The 24,179-nt window shown below is 49.9% G+C and overlaps 1 protein-coding gene across 9 annotated transcripts in view; it reads right to left on the bottom strand.

Annotated features, from left to right (window-relative positions):
- DYSF (dysferlin) overlaps nt 1–24,179 on the bottom strand; it is a 107,450-nt gene that overhangs the window by 33,324 nt on the left and 49,947 nt on the right. For 6 of the 9 annotated variants that reach the window (XM_075499422.1, XM_075499426.1, XM_075499428.1 and 3 more), the window contains 8 exons: nt 23,088–23,189; nt 22,220–22,381; nt 21,856–22,021; nt 21,445–21,518; nt 12,780–12,842; nt 3,905–4,003; nt 3,040–3,168; nt 1,676–1,831 (listed from right to left, as the gene is read on the bottom strand). In XM_075499422.1, the coding sequence (XP_075355537.1) occupies nt 1,676–1,831; nt 3,040–3,168; nt 3,905–4,003; nt 12,780–12,842; nt 21,445–21,518; nt 21,856–22,021; nt 22,220–22,381; nt 23,088–23,189 (951 nt within the window). The remainder of the gene's footprint in view (nt 1–1,675; nt 1,832–3,039; nt 3,169–3,904; nt 4,004–12,779; nt 12,843–21,444; nt 21,519–21,855; nt 22,022–22,219; nt 22,382–23,087; nt 23,190–24,179) is intronic. The other 3 variants (XM_075499430.1, XM_075499427.1, XM_075499429.1) reach the window with 1 other exon arrangement.

The raw sequence follows: 24,179 nt of genomic DNA, 5'->3' as shown, positions 1-24,179 counted from the left end.
TGATGGTGAAGATCCCAAAAGCAGGATCTTCCACCACGCTTGACAAACACCTATTTTCAAGGATAGGACAGTCTGACCATTAACTCCTTACTACAAACCTGTGACCATCGGCAAGAGCTACCCGCACTGCAATTCCTTTTTGAGGATTACCGAAGGACAAGTTAGCAGTGTGGGACAAGAGTCCAAGCCCTTTTGAGGCCCATGGGATGGAAAAGCAATAAAAAAGCATCAAAAAAACTATTTATGGCTTCTTCAATGGACTGAGCTTGCTCTGAAATCCTCATGATGTTCCTGTTCTCATCTGGGAACCCCATCATTGGGGTTCCATCAAGGTCATCATTTTTTAAGTTTGAGGTCTACTCAAAAACAGATTTAAAAATGGAGGGGACTAAAATGTCAAAGGAAAAACATTTTGTTTCAAAAAATGTGGTTCAAAACCATTTATTTCCAAGATGCTGCAACAGATTTAAAAAAAAATAAAATGGAAGCATACTTTAACATAAAGTCTCATTGTGTATCTAAAAATTGTATCAGATATTTTTACATTTTTAGCAAGTCTTTAAGCTTCTCTCTCACAACTAAAACTATTCTGGGAAACCAGCATAAATTTGAAAAGTGGTTAAATTAACTCGAGTCAGCATTTTTTCCATGGGAAAAAAAAAAAAAGAAAAAAAAAACAACTTCACCTAAAAGATGTCACCCAGCTTGAGTCCGGTACGTAGAGGGACCCATCATCTTACTCAGCTCACATAAAAATTAAAAAAAAAAATACACAAATGGGAAAGATATTGGCTTGTTATGCTCCCTGGAAAAGAAACCCAGGCCAAGTTCCTGATCACTTGTCCTTGACTTGTAGATTTTTTTAAGAAGTGAAGGATGGAAAAGCAGTGGCCGGGGAAGGTCTGCAGTGTGAAGATGGACTGGGCATCCAGGTCTCTCCTTTGTCTTCCCTTGACTGTGATGAGCTTTAGGAGACATCACAGCACAGGGGGAAAGACTGTGGGTAAAACTTGGATTGGTTTTGCTTTTTAAAAGCAAAGTAAAAAAAAGCATTTTTTCTGCTCCTTTTTGATCTGCAGGAGCCTCTTATGGGATATTTCTAAGAAATTGAAAAGTTTCCTTCCAAGTTCATTTTCAAAAACTGGGCAGATTAAAAAGCAAGGGTTTTTTGTTCATTTCAAAATATTTCCCATACTTTTTTTTAACTTCTTCCCTATTTTTCCAGTGGAACAAAGAGAGTTAAGAAGGATTTTTCCCTGAGTTTTTTTGCAAAGTGAAACAAAATGAACATTTTCTTTTTGAGCCAACACAATTTTCTTTTTGCACTGAATTTTTCTTCCACACTGGCAAAGCTTTGCAAAAAGCAGTCATGTGAAAGACATAATTTTGTTTCCTTTGGCACCAAGGTAAAAAAAAAAAAAAACAAACTCATTTAGCTATTTTAACTAGCCCTACTGAAAAACCCCTCAGGGTGGAGGAAGAGTTGGCTCCTGGGATTCCCGGATGTTGCAATGGAGGCAGAAAGAAGGGGTAGATTTTCTCCTTTTTGCTGTCACCGTTGTTTCTAAATTTTAAGCCATATATGCAGATCTTGGTCAATTAGGGCTGACCTGTTGAAAAAGCCCACCCTGTAAGCCAACATGAAGGTCTACCAGAGCTTTCCCTAGCAGGATACCTTTCCATTGGCGTCCTTGGGTTGGAGGTCGAAGGCCCGGATGATGTAGACCCTGACAAGACACTCCTGGGGTCCTCTGGCCGGCAGCTGGTGGAACTGCCGAGGTGGCACTGGGACTCGCGGGTCATCCGGGAGAGGGTAAATTTTGAACGAACCCTGTGAAGGACAGATGTGTTCAGCTGCGCTTGCACACCCACGTGTGCAGACAGGTCTCATGTGAGCAGGTTTGCAACAAGTCTGGCTGGTTGCATAGAATCACAGAACCATAGAACGGTTTGGGTTGGAAGGGACCTTTAAAGGTCTGGACCTTTAATGAGCAGGGACATCTTCAACTAGATCAGGTTGCTCAGAGCCCCGTCCCACCTCACCTTGAATGTTTCCAGGGATGGGGCATCCACAGCTACTACAATGCTGGGGACAGAGCCCAGATCCTGATCCTCTTCTATCTACTAGACCAGACCACGTCCTGTCAGGCTCTTTGTGGTCAAGGGAGCCAGGAGCAGGGTGGCAAGCTGCCTGTATCATTCATCCCTTGTCTGAACGTTGATGCAAACTCTGTTATAAGTCTGCACAGAGCCACTCCAGCCTGTTTGCCCTTTACCTCTTCTACTTCACTGTCCTTTGAGCCTTCACGCTATTAAAGAGGTGCAAAGGAGCCTTGCTATTAATCAGCCCCCCCAAAGGTTTAGGCCGAGACTTTCTCTGCAGGGACAATTTTAAGGGTTCCTGAATGCGGCAGCTGGTTCCCGAGAGAGGGACAGGAGGAGGAGAGAGAAAAATGCAAAAATTTACAAGTGTTTTATTCACCAGAGCTGATTTCCTCCCAGCGAAGTAGCAGGAATCAGTCTCTGGGTATTGTTTGGGGTAGGAGAGTGCTGAGTAAGAGCAGGAATTAAAAAAAAAACACCTAGAAGAATTTAATCCCTCTTCTCTTGTAAACAGGATAAAGGTTAAAAAGTGCCAGAGATGCATCGCTGCTCTGCGCTGGACAGACACCTCCAAAGGAAGAGCTCTGAGCGCCGGCTTGGTGAGACCCTCAGGGCTCACACACGCTCCCACCACCGCCCTGGAGAAAGAAGATGCTCCATCACTTACATCCAGCCTTGGCTCCAGATGGGTTTTTGCTGGAGGATGACGACACAGCCTAGACTGGGTTTGAAGCATGCAAGGCACTCACTGCTGGGAACACAGCAGCCAGACCTGCACAGGCAGGTTGTTCAGACTGGGCCCAGTGGTCTACTTTTATGGCCCATTCCTCACTGAATTCCTACCCAAAAATAGCCAGTTGGCATCATCCCACTCAGCAGCAAGACCTTCCACCCAGCAGAGTGTGTTCCCAGGTACAGGTCGAGAGACCATCACACCTTGAACTCCCCCACGACCGAGGGGTCATCGTTCGAGTCCTGCGACCGGCCGCGATACAGCTTGAAGGTGTGGCAGAAGTCAGAGAGATGCTCAAAGTCCTCCACGTTTTCCAGCTCCGTCTCGTAGACCTGGGGAGGGAGAGATGGGGGGCGAGGGCAGGGACTGCTCCCGGGCAGAGGGGGGGACCAGCAGCCTGTCCCCACCGATCCGGGACAAGACTTGACCCAAGCTCCTCGGTCTGGGGGAAATACCACCCACTGGGACAGAGTCCTGGGACCTGCCACCCTTGTTGCCCCCCCCAGGACAGTGATGAAGAACGGACCTTGAGCAACCCTACAATAAATAACAGCACATCACGCAAGACCCAGACTAAGCCAAGGTGTCGCAGAGGGTTTTTCAACAGCCAAAGAGACCTTCCTGCTGGGAACGTTTTCCTTAAGACCAGGCAAGGTCTTCCCCATTTTAGTCCTATTTGGGCTCCTGTATTAATTTTAGCAATTCTTGTAACAGGGCACCTAAATCTCCCTCTTCCCTAAGCAATCTCTGGCATTCTGTGTTGTTCCCAAACACTTTTCAGGGTGGCAGCTCTCCACCTCCTCTGCCACTTAGAAAAGTGATAAGTTCTTGAATGCTGCAAAGTGGAAAGTTACCAGAAAGGATTTTACAAAGAAAACTGAGTTTTCAAAATAGTTATTTTTTAAAACAAAAGTACCTGCTCTCAGGGGAAAATTATCTAATTTTTTTTTTTTTTTTTTTTGTCCCGGAAGAAAAAAAAAACCTAAACACTCAAAAAGAAATCAAAGCTTGTGGAAAAACATCATGGAGTGCAGGTCCGATAAGCCAGAACCAGCCAAGGCCACTTACCTTCAGGGTGTCAAAGCCCTTCTCTAAATAGCTGCCACATTTTTCCCTCTCTCCTGTGGAAGCATAGAATTTGCTCCACCAGTCAATGAATTCTTCCTCCTGGCAGCAAGGGATACCAAAGTTACACATCTCCACGAGCAAACCCCAACAATCAATGACAGCAGCGTCTCCCATAATTGCTAGAGGTGAATTTCTGCCCCGTGCACCAATCCCATGGCACAGCCTGGGTTTGGTGGGTCTCTGTCCTGCAGAGGCAATGAAGCTATCATGAACCCAACCTGCAGCTCCTCACTCCCTGGTTTCAAGGTGCTTTTGGGATGCTTCCAGCCCAAATTCTGCTGTTGTAGCCACAGCAACACCATGGACCTAGACCTGTTAGCAGAGAGGACGATTCTCCATGGGAGGATGAGGTAGAGCTCACAAGAAGAAATCTGCAGCGTTTTTAGGCCAGGGACAGATTTTGGCCAGTTTGGGTGGTGGTCTTCCCAGGACCTCAGTGCAGGACCACACAGGGGATGAGGCAAATTAACTCTTGTGCTGATGTGGTCCTGACAGCCTGAAATTCAGGGAGGACATGAGGACTGCTCTTAAACTCAGCCCTGGGTTTAGGCTTTGCCTGGAAGGTTTTGGGGCTTCTGGGACAGGGACTGCCTTTCTGGTTTATGTCCCAACCTCCCCATCCAAACAAAGCACATGGGCAAACAAATAAATGCATAAAATATGTATACTTCCACTAAAAAGAAAGGTCCTCAGGTGCTGCACCTCTCTCGGGAATAATGTAGCTCTCTTCTCATTGATGTTATACAAAGAAACAGGCAAATCTCATAGAACCCCAGCCTCACAACCTCGCAGCCCACATTTGCAACGCCATTAAGGAGCATTTGCCTCATCTGTTATGCAAACTGAATTTCAGCTCCGAGGATGCTGTTCCAAGAAGAAAGCCGGCTGCCGGCTTCAGCAAATGTATATATTTTATAAGAGCACCATTTTTGAAATTTATACAAGCAAAGATGAAGGGGCTTTGACTGTGATTCATGAAACATTCCTGAAAAATAATGATGTCTTATTTTAGAAGTCCACAAAATTCCATCACACTGACCTAATGGAGGAATCATAATAGAGGTTTATTGGATTTATATTTTAAGCCAACGGTGCAGGCTTTAAATTGCTGTCTTGAATAGACATTGTTTTTAATAGAAATATTACATAAATTAACTCTGAGGCCTCTGCTGCCTCCCTTTTTTAAAAAAAAAATTTGCCTTTCATCGCTTCCCCTGTTTTATTGTTTAAAAGGCTACACTCTGACCATCATGGCTTTATTACGACATTCCACAGGTACTGAGTTACAAAGAAAGCACTTAAACTAATCTGACGACTTACCCATGGTATCTTCTGCAGCCCCAAGACAAAGAATTTGGTTAGATATTTTTGCTGATTTCTACCGATGTTACAAAAAAAAGGGGGAAGAAAAAAAAAATAGGAGGCAAGGGGAGCAGCTGGAATGTTAATAGCGAAGGACATTAATCCATTTGCCTGCAAATGGGAAAGCCAGGGAAAGCAATGGCTCCACCACATGAGCGACTGAATTCAGGGATTTCATTTAGCAACCAGGCGATCGCCAAAATCACCTCCAGCGTTTTATCTTAGACATGGTACAGGACAGTCCTCAGAGTCAGGGTCTATGCCCTGAGCCCTGGCACAGATGGCTGAGGGACCTCAAGCATCCTGCATGTCCTCTCCAACTTTTGCATGGACCCCATGGGGTTGCAATGGGGCACACGCCCATGGGTGAGGCATGGCTTGTGGATAAATTTCACATCAAGTGACTAACGGCTAAAATTTTGACTTGGGGGGAAGCTTACTCAGACGCAGTGAGCCATTGTCATGGTTATCAGAAGGTTTGCTGTCTCCCTATCCCCGCTCACGCCCTCTTCCCCCACAGCCACAGCTCCCATAGGGCAGGGACCACCGTAACGTGGGCTGGCACCTGCATCCCAAATATCCTGAGACTGGAGTCAGGATGGCAAACATTTTCCCATTCAGTACTGAGATAAAGTCAAGACCTTTCAAGCCCCAGGGTGCCCAGCTTTGGCATTTTCTGCTAAAAAGGGAAAGGTCAACGTTTAATACAGGAGCAGCGGAAGAGGATCCAGGACCATTTCACCAGGAAAAAGCCTGAACGGGACCATTTAATCAGTTTTCCAGCAGCTCCATGAGCATCCAGGAAAGGGGCAGCAGGAGAGCCCCTTCCAGGGGGGCATCCCAGAAGAGAGGAATGTCTTATGGCCAAAACCACGGCCATTTCCAAAAATAAAGAAATTCAGATTTTTTTAAACAAAAGTCTTTAAAACCAGAACTTCACCAGCAGGCTGCAACTTCCCACTTGAAACATTTCTGGGATTATGGTTTGGACACAGCAAAAGCACTCAGACACATGCTTAACTTCAGTCGAGTGTCCAAATCCCTCTGAAGTAAATGAGGCTCTTCAGACACAGCCTTAAGGGCATTCTGGATCAGGCCTTCGGTTCAGCAGAGCCAGCAGCCGCTGCTTATTTACCCCCTCTAGATAATAGGGAAGGACCTTTAAGCTGTGCCTGACCTCCATGTAGGACTTTTACCCAGGGCTATGCACATTGCTGTTGAGGGTATTGAAATTCTTCCCTCCTCTGGACCCCAGAATGCAGACCTGTGTCATCCCAGAAGCTCTTGGGATGTTTTCAATCTCATTTTGTTTCATCCGGAGGGGAATGTACTGGTTTTAACCTCATTTTTGTCAGGGAGGCTGAGCCAGAGCGATTTTCTCCCCACCACCCAGGGTTTCCTGCAACTCCAAGCCCATCTCATCGGATGCGTTCCCAGCTGGGGATAGCAGGAGCCTGGGCTTGTCCAGCACAACCCAGTTTTCACAAAATATGTTGAAATGGTCATTTCGGCCTGGAGGAACAACAGGAGGTGTGGAAACCTGAGAAGTTGCCACACAACGGACATACTGGCTTCTGGTGAAACTTAGTCCTTACCATCACCTTACAGGTGGGGGAAACTGAGGCACGGACAGGTTAACGTCCAGACATCAAAGCCAGGAGAGCAGAGCAGGCATGAGACAGCTGAAGTCTTAATACTTATGCTTGCTCTCGTGATGATTACACACTCTTTCTTGTGGGAATATAGATAATTATAGCAATAATAAATATTGCCTCTAAAGAAGCTAAGCCACTGCCTCAGTCTCAAATGTACTCGCACCTCACATCTGGGAGGCAGATTTCCTGCCATGGGAAAGCTCTGCAGCTGGGATGAGATGATCCCTCTAGAAACAGCTTGGACATTTATAGATGCAGCTCCCCAGCTGTTTGTTACAATACTTTCGCAGGAGATGACACCCAGCATCTCAGCCTTGCAGAGGGTGGTATTAGCATCCTCATCTGCTCCAGCGCAAAGGCAGCCTGCTCAGCTCAGCTCATTACCCGACTAAACTAACCCAGCCCAGCCCTGTCCTCCCACGGGCGCAGAAAACTCCAGCGGAGAGGCCATGGCAAACAACTGGGGAACACAAAAATGTCTTTAAACACCGCAGCTGCGCTCCTTGGGGTTTTCCAACCACAGCCTAAATCCTTTGCTGCTCTGTCTAGCATTGCTCCAGAGGTCAGCATGCCCAGGCAGGAAACCGAGTGGCTCGCTGCTGTGGGAGGCATCCTCGGGGTGGTTCTGCAATGAAATGGCTGCAACGAAGCCCACCAGACACCCACCACCCAAGCAAGGTGCCAGCTATCCCCATGCCGGGGAAGCACGTCAGCCTCTGCTGACCAGGGGCTCCATCACCTACAAATGCAGACCAGGAGCAGTTGCAGAAGTGCCTGGGAGGCAGAAAAAATCAGATTTTCCTGCTAGGAGGCCATGCCCTGCCCAAGACACTGGGGTGGAGGTGTCACAAACTGAGCTTGGGAACTCAAGCGTGCCAGACCTTGAGAGCTGGAGGAAGCCCTTTTCATGCTAACAACCTCCCCATGGCTTTGAACTCCAACTTCTTCCCCAAGAGGGCCCTGTCTTTGCGTTACCCTTGGGTTAACCTGGTCCTTTCACCTGGTTCCTTCAACCTAGCCCAGGGACCTGCAGCAGCTCTGAGCAGCACCGTGCAGAAAGCAGCGCTGGAGGGAGGAGGAGAAAACCACACGCATCCACACAAGGAGGCTGCAAGAGGATTTGGTTTATCCTTCCATTAACCCTCAAGGTGTGAATTGTCAGATGTTCATAAAGATAAATTATCCATTTCTGGCTGTTTCACTTTTTTTTCCCACCATACTGTTAATTTTGCTCAAAGTGGATAAAACTGTTTGTTTTCAGGGTTTTTTTTTTTTTCCATCCTGTTCAACCAGCCTACATTTAGCCATGTCCACTCAAAGGGACCTCCCATGCACCTTCTTGCCATCATTTTTTCTCTATCCCGTGGTTTATATTTGGGGATGCTTCCCCTTGCAGCCCCGGCTTGCCATGCAGATTGGTCTGGGAGGGCTTTCACCCATCGCCCATGGCAGTGCCGTGGGCCATCCCTCGAGTGTGCACCAAACACCAGCAGGAAAAACAACGGCAGGAACGTGCCGGGGGGCAACGCTGGGCTGCAGAGCAGGTTGGCAACCGTTTTCAGCAGGAGATATCCAACACCAAGAGCTCTTCCAACTAACAGTAACAGGATAAGCTGTAAAATATGTGCTCTGATTTGGAACTAGCAAACACAGCAAATAACCAATTATTCCAAATAGTTTACAGATTTTGATTTTTTTTTTTTTTTTTTTTTTTTTTTTGCTTGGGTTAGCTTTGCTAACTTGTCATTTGATGGGTTATTTGTACTTCTTACAACCAAAGCATCACAAGCCAAAATAATGATACAAACAACTGCGTAGAAAACACCTTATAGTGCTTCTCAGGGGAGAACGGAGGCTCCCCGTTGCAATTTCATAGCTCAGGGGTGTCTGAGGGATCCTCGTGAGCTCCTCTCCTCTGGGAGATGCTCATGAACTGCCTGACTCCTGCTACTGCTCCAGCAAGCTAAGGCTGGTGGAGAGGAGATCTTGCCAGACCATTTCACAGCTGGGAACACAGGAGTTGCGTGGGCATTAAGCATGTGGAAGGTCCTCTGCAAAGGGTGCTCCACAGCTTTCCTGCACACCTGGGTCCCTCCACTCCCACCACCTGCCACCCACGTCGGGGCTTTCACACTAACCCCACGTTTTCACTCAACAGGACTTGAAAGCTCATTTGTACTTCTCAGGAGAAGGAGCCTGTCTGTCCCTTAGATCCTGAGCCTGAGCAGGTTGGAGGAGTCATGGACAAGGACACCCTGCCAAAGTGGATTAGGGCCCTCAAAGCCCCTTGGTGGCCAACAGGTGCTTTGCAAAATGCAACATATCCTCCCCAAACATACCGTGCTTATTCTTTGCTTGCCCAAGCAGCTTTCTGGTAATTCCTAGCTGCATCGAAGCATTTTTGTATTTTCCTCTTGCCCTTAACAATCAATAACACTCTTGTTTATTATTAGTGCTGCCCTGGCGCACAGGGACCCTGCTCGGGATTTGGCTCCTGTTGTGAATGCTCTGTAGAAAAGGAGAAGGATGGGAAACTGCCCCAAACAGTTTCCATTTAAATATTGCTCTTAAGACAGATATCAAAAACAGGCTACAGGCATAGAGAGTTTTACAGTCCCTTGTTTGTAAAGGGATCCCGGTGTGACCAGCTCTGGTGGTGGCATCTATACTACGTCTACTTGAGCTTTAGTCGTGATTCAGCTGACTAAATATAGGCTTTGATCTTAGCAAAAGGTGTATTGCACCTTCTGCTGACGATGTCTATGAGCTCTCCTCTGTCCTGCAGTCCCCTGCACTTTCCCAAATTAACACCCCTAGGGCCACCAGGATCTCATCCTGAACACTCTCAGGTCAGCTCTGGTGGGCATCGTGGCAGAGACAGGGAGGGCGATGGCACCTCCATCCTCGGAGAGGTTCGAGGGGACACTGGCCAAGCCCAGGTGGGGCTTTCGGGATGGTTTGACAGTTTGAAAAGGGGATTTACAGGACAACAAAAAGGGGACCTTGTGGATAAGTACAGAGTGCTCCTCCCAAGCAGGGAGGGGGAAATGGCTCATGAAAGAGATTATTTTGACATTTTAAGAAGTCATGAGTCTCTCTTTCACCCTTTGAACATGATTGAATCACTTGAACTCCAGCGGGATGAGCCAGGATTTCAGCACGGTGGGAAGGGGACAGATCTGGAGCAGAGAGGTGGGTCTACAAGGCATCGCTGTTGCAAAATCCTCTCATTTTGCTTATGCCAGAGATTCTCAGGAGGGACAAGAGAGGGACGAAGGGCCGACTCTTGAATTTTTCTAGGAGGACTTTGGCAACAGCAGCACCAGAGGAGTGTGAAGAGAGGCCAGATTAGAAAGGGTTTATGAACTAGATTATAAACAATTGCAGATTAATTCCTTGGATTCGTGCAGGCTCCAGGCAGAGCGTGAAGCATCAGCTCTGGCAGCCCTGACCTGACGTCCCCACCACACTATCACTTCTCCCCAGCCTTTACCCCCCGGGCACGGGTAGGGGATTGCTGCCCCAGGGAGCAGAGGTGATGGCCATCGCCCTCCTTGGTGGCCCTCCGGGTCCTCCTGGCAATGCCTGCCCCGTTTTCCAGAGCTTTTTGTAGGTCTGGGGTTTTTCAAGGTTTTCTCAGCACACTGAGGCCACGCTGCTGGGGAGGCAGATAACCCACATGCTTGAGATGAAGGGAAAAAATAACTCTTGCAAACTCCACCAAGGAGATGGGCAGACTGATCTGCGAGCTCAGCTCTCCACGAGGGGCAAGCCCACGATCCCCCATCACGCTCCCCCTCCTCCGGGTCATTAACACCACGGTCGGAGGCAGAACCTGGCGAAGTTCAGGGACTCCCTCACACACTCCACACCAGGCTGGATTTTTTTGGCTGTAAAAGCTTTTTTCCTAATATTTAACCAGCTGCAGCCCCTATGCCTCATTCCACAGCTCCTGCTTTCGTGCGAAGCTCCCCAGCTATAAAGGAGAAGGAGACGGGAAGGAAGACGTGCACAGGCCGTCTCGGTGACACGCTTTCCAAAACAGGATGGTTTCCCCCTCAGAGGCGTCAGCAGCTCTCCACGATGTGAGGTTTATTATATTTAATCACATTCTTGTAAGGTCCTGGTGAAGGCCAGGAGAATGGGTTTATTACCGCCTAATATTCTGTTGCTTTTTTTTTCTTTTTCTTTTCTTTTTTTTTTTTTTTTGTAAAATTTTATTTGAACTAAACTAAAAACACATTCACGTAAATTAAAGATGTTGATGAACAGAGGGAGGGGAGAGGCTATTTATGGAGCTTTTGTTTCCATACTCCACATCCCAGCACAGCCACCCATCTGTCTTCTCTGTGTGACGAAGGAAGCCACATCAGTGAACAATGTTTTGTGGGCGCAAAGGATAAACGAGGTACTGGAGAGATGTGCGTAGGGCCAACAAAGCACGTATCTATATATTATGGAGAGATAGGCTGGACGTTAAACAGGCCTCCAACCCTATGCCCACACCTACAAAGATGCCCATCAGGGGCTTCTGCATGCAAAAGTTACAGCTGCCAGGAAGCTGCAACCCATCTCTTACTCATGTGCAATGCTTGCTCGATTTTTACTCTATTTTCAGCAAGTGAAAGCCCAGTTTATCTTTCCTTCCATCCCACATGGTCAGAAATCGAAGGGAGACTGTTCCCCCAAAGACACAGTATAAATAACACCTCCAAGCTGACCTTCTTCCAAAGGTCTGGGCTGACTCATCGGTGTTCTACACCCCAGGGCTGAAGCGCGCGGGCACCGCTCCGGCTTCGGCCGGTGGGAAGGAGTCGTTGTTTATTGCAGCGAGGAAGTGGAAAGCAACGCAACTAGTTCTGGCCCGAAACACGCGGGAGGAACGTGCACAGCTCTTGGCAGGAACAGCCCGTGTCCTGTAACTCATGGGCCAGTATCAAGAGGGATCTAAGAGGGGGGAAGAGCCCCAAGGTCACTACCCTGGTAGGGATGAATTTGGGGCGTGGAGAGGAATTGCTCCTCCAGAGTGTTAGCCCTGAAAAAGCAAAGCAGCTTCGCTGCCCTTCTTGTTACAAAACCCAGGAACATCCCAAACATCTGATTTTTCTTGTGAAAAATGCATGAAGGGAGCAGGAGATACTTTGCCAGGAGGCATCTGTCACTGCTCGGGCGCTGCCTGGCATCTCCCTCATCCCCATGCTTTGAGGGCACCAGGCTGTACACCTGCAAGAATGAGGACCGTGCAAAGCCCTGCTGATGAGAAGCAACCTTCCTTGGGGTGAAACCCTCCTCCTCATGGAAGGCCAACACCTTCTTAGTTCAACTTATACCAACATTATGCCTAGGACTTGTCACGGTCCCTGAGCTAGGACATGGAGGAGCACAGAAGTCCCATCAAGTCATGAGCCATGCCACTGCAGCCACCCAGGACACACCGTCTCCACTGAGCTACCAGGCTCTGCTGGTGTGCACAGAGAAGGCAGAGGCTGTTGGGAAGACATCTGACCTCGAGCACATATGTAATTGTGCTGGCTCCGCAAGGACGAGAGGGAGGAAGCTTCCTCATCCCTCCTCCCAAAAGTGACCTCGTTTTCTTTGGCATGAAGGAAAACAATTGCTGAAATGCACACACACCTGCAGCAAGATGAAACTTCCATTTTTCTAGGACAGTAAGGGGACCTTTCACAAAAAGAAATGCCTCAATTTTTGCAGATCTTTAAATATATATATATATGCACATATATCATTCATGAAACCCATTAATCAAGCAAGTAAGTTAGAAATTAAGCGATACATACATGAGGCTGGACCCGAGAAGCTGGTATGTTAATTAATGCTGAGCTGGTCATACCCTCCGCAAGCTACAAATTAAAATGATTGGTTATCAATGGGGTTAGAGAAACAATGTTTAACATACATCAGCAAAAGCACAATTTACGAGAAATAAAATGAATGAACACGAACAGTGCCGCCTTCCCCCTCCCCTGGGTTATAAGTTTGAGGTCTCCCCGGACAAGGCATCCTTGGCACGAGAGCAGGGTTTGGGTTTTCATTGATGTTCATCAAATGGGACTGGATTTGAATGGTTGCAGAGAATAAACGGGGTATTAAAGGGCAACTGCAGCGAAAACCCATGTTACAGAAAAGCTGTTAATATTTCTCAGCGCAGGACAGCATCTCCTCCTGCAGACACCGAGGGCTTGCAAACGCAGCGAGCCAAGTTCATCGCAGGAGCCAAGGAGGGATCTGACCCAGGGTGTTTTTAACAGAAAGGGATTAGGAGAGCTGAGGACCAAGGTCTGGTACAACCAAAATGCTGAGCACAAGCACAGCTTGTCCTTGGCAAACCAAGAGCCACCATCACCTACCCCTGCCCTGGGCAGCAAGCAGCAGAGCTCTGCTTCTGTCTTGCAAGGTGTGTTTCCTTCAGGATGGAGAAGGGGGAGAAATGACATGTTCTCACCAGAAAATAGCTGGGTTTGAGCATCAGGCCGAGCCCGACAGTGGTCCCCCTGCTTGTCAGCTTGGACTGGTCCCCAAACGCACTGCTTTTGACCCCATCAAACCAGACCTGCATCAGACCTTGGGTCAAGCTGAAAACACTGAATTTACAGCTGCTTCATGGGTGAAAGATTTCCCCAGGCTCAGTTCCCACTAGGACACCCACACGGAACTCTCAGAGGCTAGTGGGAGACAGCTCCTCCGTGACTATTGTATCAGAAGAAACAAATATCTGCTCATCCCTTGGGGCTGCAGAGGGACCTCATGGTTGTCCTTCCTGCTCTGCTTCCCATGGGGATGAGGACCCAGGAAAGAGCACGGACAACAAGGGGAGGCTGCGGGTGCAGAGCAGGCAGGAACACAGGCAGATCCACACCTGGCTCGCCCAAGAAATCCCACAGCCACCTGTGCACGCTCAGCCCTTGTAAAACCCTGTTCCGTGAGAAGCAAACCAGAAAGGCTTAGCCCAGGAGACCTTGCTACAGAAAAATTGCTTTTCTATGAGTTTTAGGAGCTTCTTTTCTTTGCATTTGGTAACCATGATGTTTGCAGTTCATGTGCACACAGACTTGTTTTAAACAGACCTTGGGCTGAACTTCTCACCCCACTTGGATGAGATGGACAACACACTCAGCAACCTCAGAGCAGAGGGGTTTTGTGTCTGTTTGTTTTCTCTATTTCAGATGAGGACAACAAAGTGATCCTTTGTTCCAGTCATCCATCAGAGGAGGGACCGAAGCCAGGCTTGGCAAGGAGGGAGAAAGGCTTTGGAGATACACAATGAAACACACCCATGCACACATGCACGGGCAGGAACAATCCTGGCTCCTGCTTCCAGGGTCACCACTGGAAGAGCGAGCGGTATGGAGACTGCGGCCCCAGGCATGGGCTCCTGGCCTGGGATCCATTGCCTTTCCCAGGGAGAAGGGGTAGGATGGCCTCTGCAGACTGGGACTCCTCCTTCACCCTCCAAACCTGGCCCCGGAGGGGAGCAGAACGGGGTGGAGGGACCCCGATGGCTGTGGGGTATCAGACCACCTAAGCAAAAGTCACCCCAACTCATGTCCAACACCACGAGAGGGTGGGCATGGGAGGAACAGCATCCAGGGCCAAAATTCCGAGGTTAGGGAGGGAGATGGTGGAATTTTGGTTTGGCTTTCCAGGAACAAGCTCCCTCCTCCTCCACTCCCCAAAAAAAGGGCAATAGTGAAAGACAAACAAACAAACAAAGAAGAATTAATCTGGGGTCAAACAGAATTGAAATAATTCAATTCATTGCAGGGCGTTTTGTTTGCAAAATGTTTGTTTCAGTAAAGAAATGTCGAAGTCTTCCACTTTGAAACCACTGCAGCAGAGTGTTCTGGCTTTGCCATGTCCCTCTCCCCCTCTCATCCTTTCACCTCCCTTTTAAACTGTTCCCCGAGTTTGATCCGAGTTTCCAGATGCTTTCGATAGGCTTCAAACTGCCCCAGGGAACAAAGTATTTATTGCTTTGTATTAGAGCTGGGGTCCCTCCAGCTGCAAACCTCTGTCTCACTCCTTCCTCCAACACAGCCCTGGGCAGCTGCAGGGACCTCTGCAGCCCCCGTGCCGCTCCACCACTGCTGGGGAGCAGCTCCCGAGTAGCAAATGCTGCGTAAAACCTGTATAAAAGTGTGTGTGTCCCCATCCTCTTGTCCCCAAAAGGCCAGTTTGAGCAGGTTTCCTAACATCACGAAGTCCCTGCAAGGTCTGGGAGAGCCGCAGCCCCGCAGAGCCCCGTTGACCTCAGTGTTTCCCCGGAGGGAAAAGCTGAGCCGCTCCACCCGTACCAGCCTCGGGAGCACCTCAGGAAACCCAGCTCATTACTCCTGTTGCCCGCAACTATTTTTGGGGAAGAAGGCCCTGCCTTCAGGTCTGGGGACATTGCTAGGGAAATATTTTTCTGACCTTTGCTGGACATTTGAAAAATAAAAATTACATAATGCATTACGTGGTGTCATTTATTTTGGTTAAAGGAAAGTCAAACATGAGCAAGAGCTCACCTCACTTCACTTCGCAACCTAAGGCTGAGGGACCTCATTTCGGTGAGGCCAGGGGTGCCTCCCTTTACCCACCCCTCCCTCGCTTATTGCCACAGCCCTCCTCTTCCTCACAGACATCGTCAGAGGCCAGAAGGTCGCTCACCTCTGTCCCCTGTACCCACTGCCCATAAATGCCTTCCTGGATGTTTTGCTAATTGTTGGACCAAGCCTGAGTCCCCTAATGACGAGGTCTGCACACAGCAATGGGGAGGTGGGCTGGGTTTTCTTACAGACAGATCTATTTCTGCACTTCCCGGCCAAAAGCTGCCTGGGGGACCAAGTATCAAGAAGGAAAAGATACCCGGGATCACCTGCAGGCAACGCTCAGGACGGGCTTTTGAACAGGCAGCCCCTGGGGCAAGCCTTGGGGATCTTGCAGAGGATCAGCTCTCAGCAACTCCTCCACCCCAACACCGACCAGGACAACAGCTTCCTCCCCACCAGGACTCAGAGCAGGATGCTCCGTGCCCATGGCTCTGGCAGCATAAAGAAAGGGACTGACGCTGCAGGAAGATGCATCTTCCCCTGTCTGCAGCCCCAAACACAGTAACTCCTCTCCTTGCTCTGCAACATCTCCAGGGTGGTGACAGGTCCTCACCTTCACCAAGAAGCAAACAGTGGCAGAGAAACACTGAGGATCCGGCTGCCAACAACCCTCTGTTTCCTAACAGGAGCCCCATTTTCTGGTTGTCACCTGCCAAAAATGCCTCTTTTGCCTCCAGGTCAGTAGGAAATTTCATTTCCTCCTGCCAGATGAGAGTCTGGCCACCAGGGCCACCAAGGGCCACCTCCGGGTCGCAGAGCTCTAGCAGAGTCACGTCCCTGCTGCTGGGGGCACACCAGGTCCCTGTGATGGATCCCAACCTGCTGTGGGCATGACAGCAGTTCTAATTTTCAAAGCAAGCAGTGGATGGAGAGCCAGCTGTACCGAGGATGAAACATTGATGCATGTACCCCTCCACGGCGTATGGGTCTCCATCGGGACAAGGAGCACCCCAAAGTCTCAGGGAAGAACTTCAGAGCCAGGAAAAGAGCATTTTTCCATGGATTTGGATAAAAAGCACACAAATTTCCAAAGAAGGATGAGTGGCAGGGTGCAATTCAAAAGACAGATAGACAGACCTGGATCTGGCATGCCATCAGAAGTGCCTACAGCTTCTGCAGGAGCACTCAGATATTGCACTGACTTTAAAAACTGGTAAAGAGCACAAAGTGTGTTTGGACAAGAGCATCCAGAGCACAGCTTTGGAAAGGATGGGAGTTGGAGGAGGGTCAGCAACTGCTCCTTTCCTTCCTCCCATCACAACCTGCTCACGGGGAACCCACCAGCCCAGCCCTGAGTGAGTACAGGCATCTGAAACGGGTCCTTTTGGCCTTTGGTGCAGCTCTCCCTCACTCCGCTCCTGCTTGGAGCCGCTTGTGCCGGGGTGGGAGGAGATGGGGGGAGCGGGGCCAGATCCTGTGGCGCCTGCGGTGACGGGGTGCGGCTCACGGAGCGATGGTTTCCCCACGATGCACCGCCACATCTGAGGAGGGGATTAATTCTTGTTTGCAATTTAAACAGCTCCACCCTGCCAGGGCACTGCGTACACACAATAACAGAGCCTCCAGCCTCGCTCCAAATTAGCCTAATGAAGAACAGGTTTCAGGACAGGCTCAGAGGAGAAGCGGGCTGCCCCTCTCCTCCCACCTCTCCTGTCACCTTCTGCCACCTTTGACCGCTTTGTGGACACGATCGACACCCAGCGTGGTGCAGAGCTGCATGTGCAAGAGGTCCCTCCATACCACGATACTGCTCTGCCTCCCAAACTACCCAAAAACACCCCAAAATACCCTGCCCAGCTGCCTTTGCCTCTGGATCAGCATCTCCAAGAGGTCCCCTGGCGATGGACGGGGCCAAAGCACCACCTCAGCAGTGATGGAGGTTTGCACCATTGGTTCCTCAAATGCAGGTGTAAACGGGATGATCCAGCATGAGGAATCAATAGGAAAACTCTCACCGGCAGCCGCAGGGATAGATTTGCACTTCCAGGGCCATGCCTGGTCCCTGCTGCTAGTTGTACCCCAAACGTGGTGGCCTGATAAAAGTCAATCAGTCATCTACATCTTGGTTTGGTTCAGTGCACGCATGTCTACACAGCACCTATCATCTCTGGCTTGCACATCCCATGCCACCAACAAGCATGTTCATGGTTAACACTGGTCAAAAGGTGGAAAAAAAAAGCTTTGAAGGACAATTTTTCATTTTCTTTTCCAAACTAACTGCAATAAAAAAGGTGGAAGCCAAAAGAAATTTGAAGTTCTGCCATTTTTGGAGCACAAACGTAAGAAGAGTGTGAGCCCTGGGTTTCTCTTTCTTGCCTTGCCCTCACCTCCAGGTGCAACAAAACCTGGGGAAAACAGGGAAACGGTGAATGGGTCTCAGGGGGAAGCACTGAAAGTGAATGAAGTGCTGCAAAATTAACACGAAAAACATTCTTGATTTTTCGCCACTAGAAAGTGCCCAAAGAAAAGAAAAATCTGTTAAAAAGATGCCTTTTCATTAAAAAGCCATGGCAATCTGATCAGAGCATTTCAAGCAACAGTGGGCACGGCCCTCTCTGCACCCAGCAGAGCCTTCGCCTCCGGCTCTCGTAAAGGATATTTATGGGAGGAAATTTTCCTCCCTTCACGTCCCTCAAAAAAGCAGCCACCGGGTTAATAAACCGCTGGCAAAACAAAGCAGGGAAATTTCCATTAAGCAGAGTAAAAGGGTAATTAGCGACTGGGCTGAAAGCACCCGCCTCGTCCTGCGTTGCGGCAGCCAGCCCAAGCCCCAGCCGTGCTGGCTCCCTGTGAGAAAGCAAATTTGGGTCAAAACCCTGGTTTCCCAGAGGGAATTGCATTTCCCTCTTGTTACCTCCACCAAAGTCCCAGGAGAAGGAGCAGGTCTGGAGTGACCCCGGCAAAGGCACAGGAAAATCAGGGGTGGGAAATGGCACTGGCAGATGAAGGTCAGAGGAAAGGAAATGTTGTGTAAAATCGGTTGCATTTAACAAATGGTTTTGCTGTCAGAAAAAGGCAGCAGAGGGCCGGCGTGGAGGCGGTCCTTCCGACGCTCTTGACAAGAGTATTGCACGTCGGACGTGCTGCAGGTTGTTATTTTGCTACACAACACCATTTTTACTGAAAATTGACCCAAAAAAAAAAAGGAAGGGGGAGAGTTTAAACTGTAGATGTCAGAATATGCCAAAAAAAAAATTTAGTCAAACCAAACTGAAAGTTGGGTATATTTTTCTATTAAACAATAAGAAATTATGTCTTTGCAGCTTGCTGGAGTTGCAGATGCAAAACCAGTCCACCCATCGCTGCCCCATCGGTGGCTGTGGGTCAGGAGGGGGCCAGAAAAACCCTCTGTTGGGGGTCTTAGCCCGTGGACAAAGCAAACTCCACCTGGCCTCTGCCACCAGGCAGCACCTTCCCGTCCTTCACGCGCGCTCCCAGCCCTTGAATTGGGTCTGTGCCTGCCACCGTGGGAGCAGCAAACCCATCCTTGGGTGCTTTGACCCTTTCCTGGGGATCCATCCCACCCACAGCTGTCTCTGCAGAGGGTCTCCCCGCCTTGGGGAAGGCCCTGGGTGCCACTGGCTTCCTTGGTGCAGCAAAGGGACATCGCTTGTCCAGCATCACGCAGCTAATAAGAGGCAAAGTCAGGACCTGCACCCCAACCCTCCTACCCACGTTATTCCCTGACCTCACTTCTCTCCCAAGTGTTTTCTGCCCCAGGCTAGAAAAAGGGTTTTTTTCTATTTGCAGAAGTGAAGGTTCCCATTCCAAGACTCGTTTTGGTGTGTTTTTTGCAGACATGCTCCAGTTACTTTACTGATACAAGATGAAGCACAACTGTAAATTATTAAGACAAATCCACAAATGGCAAGCAAACAGAAAGCCAATTAGGTTGTCAGTAGTATTTTCTGTCTGGGGTTGCTTTTTCCTTTCAACGACACTTATTCACATGGGCCAATGTTTTCAAACTCCACTGTCCAGTTCCTAATAGATACCGAAGCATCTCGGCACAAGATGCCAGCATCCCAGGGAGCTGAGCATATGAACTTCCCACCTCTTGGCTGGTGGGGAACCCGAAAAGCCAGCTCGTTTGACATGCTTCGCTTGCAAAGACTGCGGGGTGACCTCGCCTGAGAGCACCAGCCTGGATCTCATCAGTGCTTGGGATAGGTAGGCATGAGCAGGGCCAGCTGCAAGTCAAGACCGCAACAGGCTGGAGTCCCACACCACAGCTTTTGCCGAGCACTAGCCAAAATCTTGATTTTTCCTTTGCCCAAAGCCTGAAAGCCTTGAACTGGGCAGAGGTTGCAGCGTGCAACGCACACTCCTGCTTAAGCAACGCCTGCTCAGCCGCAGGGAGGACTTGCATGGCACAAAGCCAATGCAGACAACCTAGCACGAGGGATGCAGCAAGGAGAGCGGTGCAGCTCCAGCTCCAGCTCTGAATCTCCAGCGACAGCCTGATGCTGGGACCCCAGCCTGAGCCCACCTTGGGGCACGACCGCAGATATCTGATGGCACAGATCAGTGGATCGTAAAGTCCTCATGAATAGAAACACCGAGGTGCCACCAAGGAGATGAATAAAGAGCAGAAGCATTGACACCCAAATAATACATCTTGCTTCTATGGGCAGTGAAAGGCAAGGCAAGAGGCATACCTGAAAGGCAGATCTCTTACAGAAAGCTCAGGCTTTTCTAGCCCGAGGTACCGTGCAGCACCCACAGCCTTTAAAACAGGGAGGGAGGAAATGCCAGTGCACGTTAAATACACCAAAGGGAACAGGAGACCATGAAAAGCTCCACCAGATGCCTCTGACAACACTTTCAGCTGCTCCTGAGCAATCAGGGCCACCTACAGATTTGTGCATCGTACGCACACACCTCAGCACTGACAGGTTCCCGCTCCAAAGAGGACATATCTGCTGGCAAAGAAACCCAAGGGCCATAGAAATGCAAAGCACCAGCAGGGCCAGTGTCACCAGTGCGGCCAGACACCTTCCAGCTCTGCTTCAGGAAGGAGGAACGGCAACCCTGGTGGATTGCCCAGCCTGGTCCACCTACAAGGGACAGCTGAGACCCCTCAAACTCATGGCACGTAGAAGCTTTCTTTCTGCGACAACACCAGCACATTCTTCCTTCACCAACTCTGCTAAAGCACATCCAGTTCCCACCACCACGGGATATTCTGCAGTCACAGTCCCCACCATGACCCTCTGCAGAGCAACTGGAGTTGCTGAAAGCAGCAAGTGGGTTTGGAAGCAGCAAAGCATCCTGCAAAGAGCAAAACTGGGGAAAGGAGACCTGGCCATGTGGTTGTGGTAAGGACGACTCAGCCTCAGGGAACCTTTGCTTCCAGTGTGGCCTTGGGCAAACCGTCCCATCTGCCAACATCAGTTCACCCTCTCCAGTGCTGGGGTAAGTCCCCTCAAGGCTGTAAACTCTTTGAGGTGGTGACTGTCATGTCCAAGAGAGCATCCTGCACAGCAGAGCCCTAAGGGGACGACTGCAAACCTTTTTCAGCCTCAGACCAAACCATACATTTGAGGAAGAGGCGCTGGAGGGAAGAGCCTGGCATGGCGAGAATCTGTTGTCTCTCCCCCAGAAAAGCAAATCTGACACCTCATATTAAACGTAGGGGAGAAGGATGAGTTTGTGGTTGGTTGTTATGGCATGGTGGAGGAGGAGAGGAGGTGAAAACAGAGGTGTAAGCTGCAAAAGGAAGGTTACAACCAGACATGACCTCACATCAGAAATCTGCATCGTTCTCCACCGCAGCCCTGTACCTGCACAAGTTCCCCCGTATCGCGCAAAGTAAGAAACCAGTGTCTTCCCACCGCTGCGATTTTTTCCATACCTGGACAGGAATAAGAGGCTCTTTGTCATCGATGTCAATCAGGACGTCATCCCTGGGCGTGAGGCTCACATCATCTGCAATCAAAGCAAGCAAGAGCATGACCAGGACATCCAGCTGTTAGAAACCCCAAAGCCGAGCCACCTTGGGATCAAGCTCCAGGAGTGATCTCAACCTTCCCCAGAACCTTCACACCAGCCAAAGCTCATGTTCATGCAGGCCGGACAGCTTGGCCAAGGGACAGCCCAGCTCACCAACCAACCCTAGAGCTAAACTCCTCCTCGGCACCTCCTGGGCTTTTCGTATCAGACCTACAGCTGGGCTGAGGTAAAAGCAACGTATACAGTGACCCACAGCTCCTCCTGGAGAAGGGCACGGGTGTGCAGCCAGCATGGACCTCATGGTAGCGCATACCGGAGTGCTCCTGGGGACCGTCCGTCTCCTCTCGGTAGGGATCACAGTAGAAGTCCTCCAATGAGCGGATGGTGCACTGCCCCACCACGGGCCTTCGGCCGAACGGCCTGTTGTCGATGATTTTGACGATGATGGGGGGGCTGTACAGGCTCTCCTTGGGTAAACGCTGCGGGCAGAGGGGAGGGAACGCGTAAATACGCAGGGCAGGGACGGCAGCTGCTCTGCACCTCCCCAAAGGGAAGCAAGGCTGAGCAGGACAGAATTAGCTTCACCATAGGATGCATTTTTTATGGGACCTCTGGAGGTCCTTCCCAACCAGCTCTTCTATGACCCCATCACTGCAGGGTGGGGACCAGGTCCTCACCACTTCCATGAAGAGCACGCAGACGTCAAAGTTGGGGTTCTTCTTGACGTTCTTGATGACGCAGGACTGCACGAACTGGCCTCCGCACTCCACCAGCAGGCTGGGTGAGGTGACGCTGGCCAGCTGGTAGCTCTTGAGGTTCCTCAGTCCCCAGGCCAGGATCTGAAGGGTGGGAGGAACAAACAGCAAAGTCTGAGCCAAAGGTCTGCCTCCAGGTCTCTCACTGAGCTTCTCAGCAATGGAGGTTGGCCCATGAAGGAGAGATGAATCAACCATGTCAGCCAGCTGGTGCTGGGAGAAGCCAGGTCACACAGCAAGCGTTTCTCTGTATTCACCAATACACCAGGTCCACAACCGCTTATCTATTAATGGAGCATCTCTGTTTTGGGCAAATATCATGCTGGGGTAAGGCAGACTGTCCTTCTAAAAAGCAAGCGTGGCCCGGGGCTGTGCTCTGCCCTAGGACTTGACCGCTTGGTGAGACTCATTTTCCCAGCAAGACAACCTGGCTATGCTGAGGGAAGCCCTGGTGGGAAACGGGGACTAGTGACAGTTGTGTGATAGGAACAGAAGATAAAATGGAAACCTATTGGTCCATTGAGGCAACTGCTTCCAGGAGGAGTGGAGGGAACGGTGGGTTTTCCAGGCAGGGCAACCCTAGAGCCAGGCTTGCTCTGTTATAATGGTTTAAAGAGACTTTTTGGTTGATAAACACTAGACAGAACCAGCTCCCAGCACCGGTGGGACTCTGTGTCCACAGAGTCAGGCTTGGATCCCATTTCTGAGTCTCATCCCCCCGTTACGGACACATGTTTGGGGTGATACCCTGAGAGGGGGCGAGCTGCCTCGTGCACTCCCCATCACTCACCTCGATGGCCGTGCGCTGCAGGACCGGTTTGATTCCTTGGGGGACCATGTAAATGTTGGGCTCCCGCTGGGGCGGGGGGTACGGCAGGTCAGAGTCCGCGGACTGTGTGGAGCAGAGATGCCAAGGGCACATCAGGTCATGTCATGAGGGGACACCAACCCCATCGCCTCCCCCTCCCCACGCTGTGTCCCCACAGAGTCTCCTTCTCTCTCCAAAACTCATCTCCCCCCAGAAGTCCAGGACATATAGACGGGGGGAGAGGAGGGCTGGGAGGCTGAATGCACTTGCAAACTGTTTCTCTCCCTTTAATCTGACCCTGGAAAAGATCAAACATCTACTGCTGAGAGCAATCCCTGAGCCTTTCCCAGGGAACTAAGAGGGATCTGCCCTCCACCAAGGTTCAGCCTCCGTTGGGGGAGGAAGGGATGAAACCGCATCTATCCCATGCCAGGACCACAGCGAGACAGTTATGCAGAGGGATGAGGAGAAGGGATGAAGCAGCAGCATTAATTAATAAAAAAGCTTCCTGAGATGGACAGAGTGAGATGCTGTGACCAGCTCCCGAAGAGCAGCAGACAGTTTAGTGGGGGCAGCACCATGGGACGGAGGGTCGGCATCGCCTCCGGATGCAGGAAAGGGTCATTGTTCATTCGTGGCATACAACAGCTCAGCTATAAACCTTATCTGGCAGCTGCCAAGCCACCGGCCACAGGACAGGGCTCAGGTAAATCACTCTATGCACCATGTATGCAGAAGGAGATTTCCTTCAGGGTGAGACCAAACCTGGATGGCAGGTGAGGGATTCAAAGTTTGCCTTCAGAGAGGAGGAAAGCAGGGAGCCAGACTTCCCCGGCTGCTCGCAGAGGACGGGCTCTGAGCCCTCCCAGCGTTTGGTTCTTCTTGACCTGCATCTTTGAGTTCAGAGTCACCAAAAAGGCAGGAATGAAAGCAAAACCTCTAAAAATGCAACCCTCAACCAAGGGCAGTTGGAATCAATTTAGGAGACCGGCATTCTTTTCAGGATGGAGTATTATTGCATTAAATTAAGTGTGTATATGTATTTCAATTATAGGATTGGTTCAGGTTTATATA

Source organism: Mycteria americana, chromosome 4, assembly GCF_035582795.1.
Source record: "Mycteria americana isolate JAX WOST 10 ecotype Jacksonville Zoo and Gardens chromosome 4, USCA_MyAme_1.0, whole genome shotgun sequence".
In the NCBI taxonomy this organism is placed as follows: Eukaryota; Metazoa; Chordata; class Aves; order Ciconiiformes; family Ciconiidae; genus Mycteria; species Mycteria americana.
This window is presented reverse-complemented; position numbering and strand designations above follow the sequence as displayed.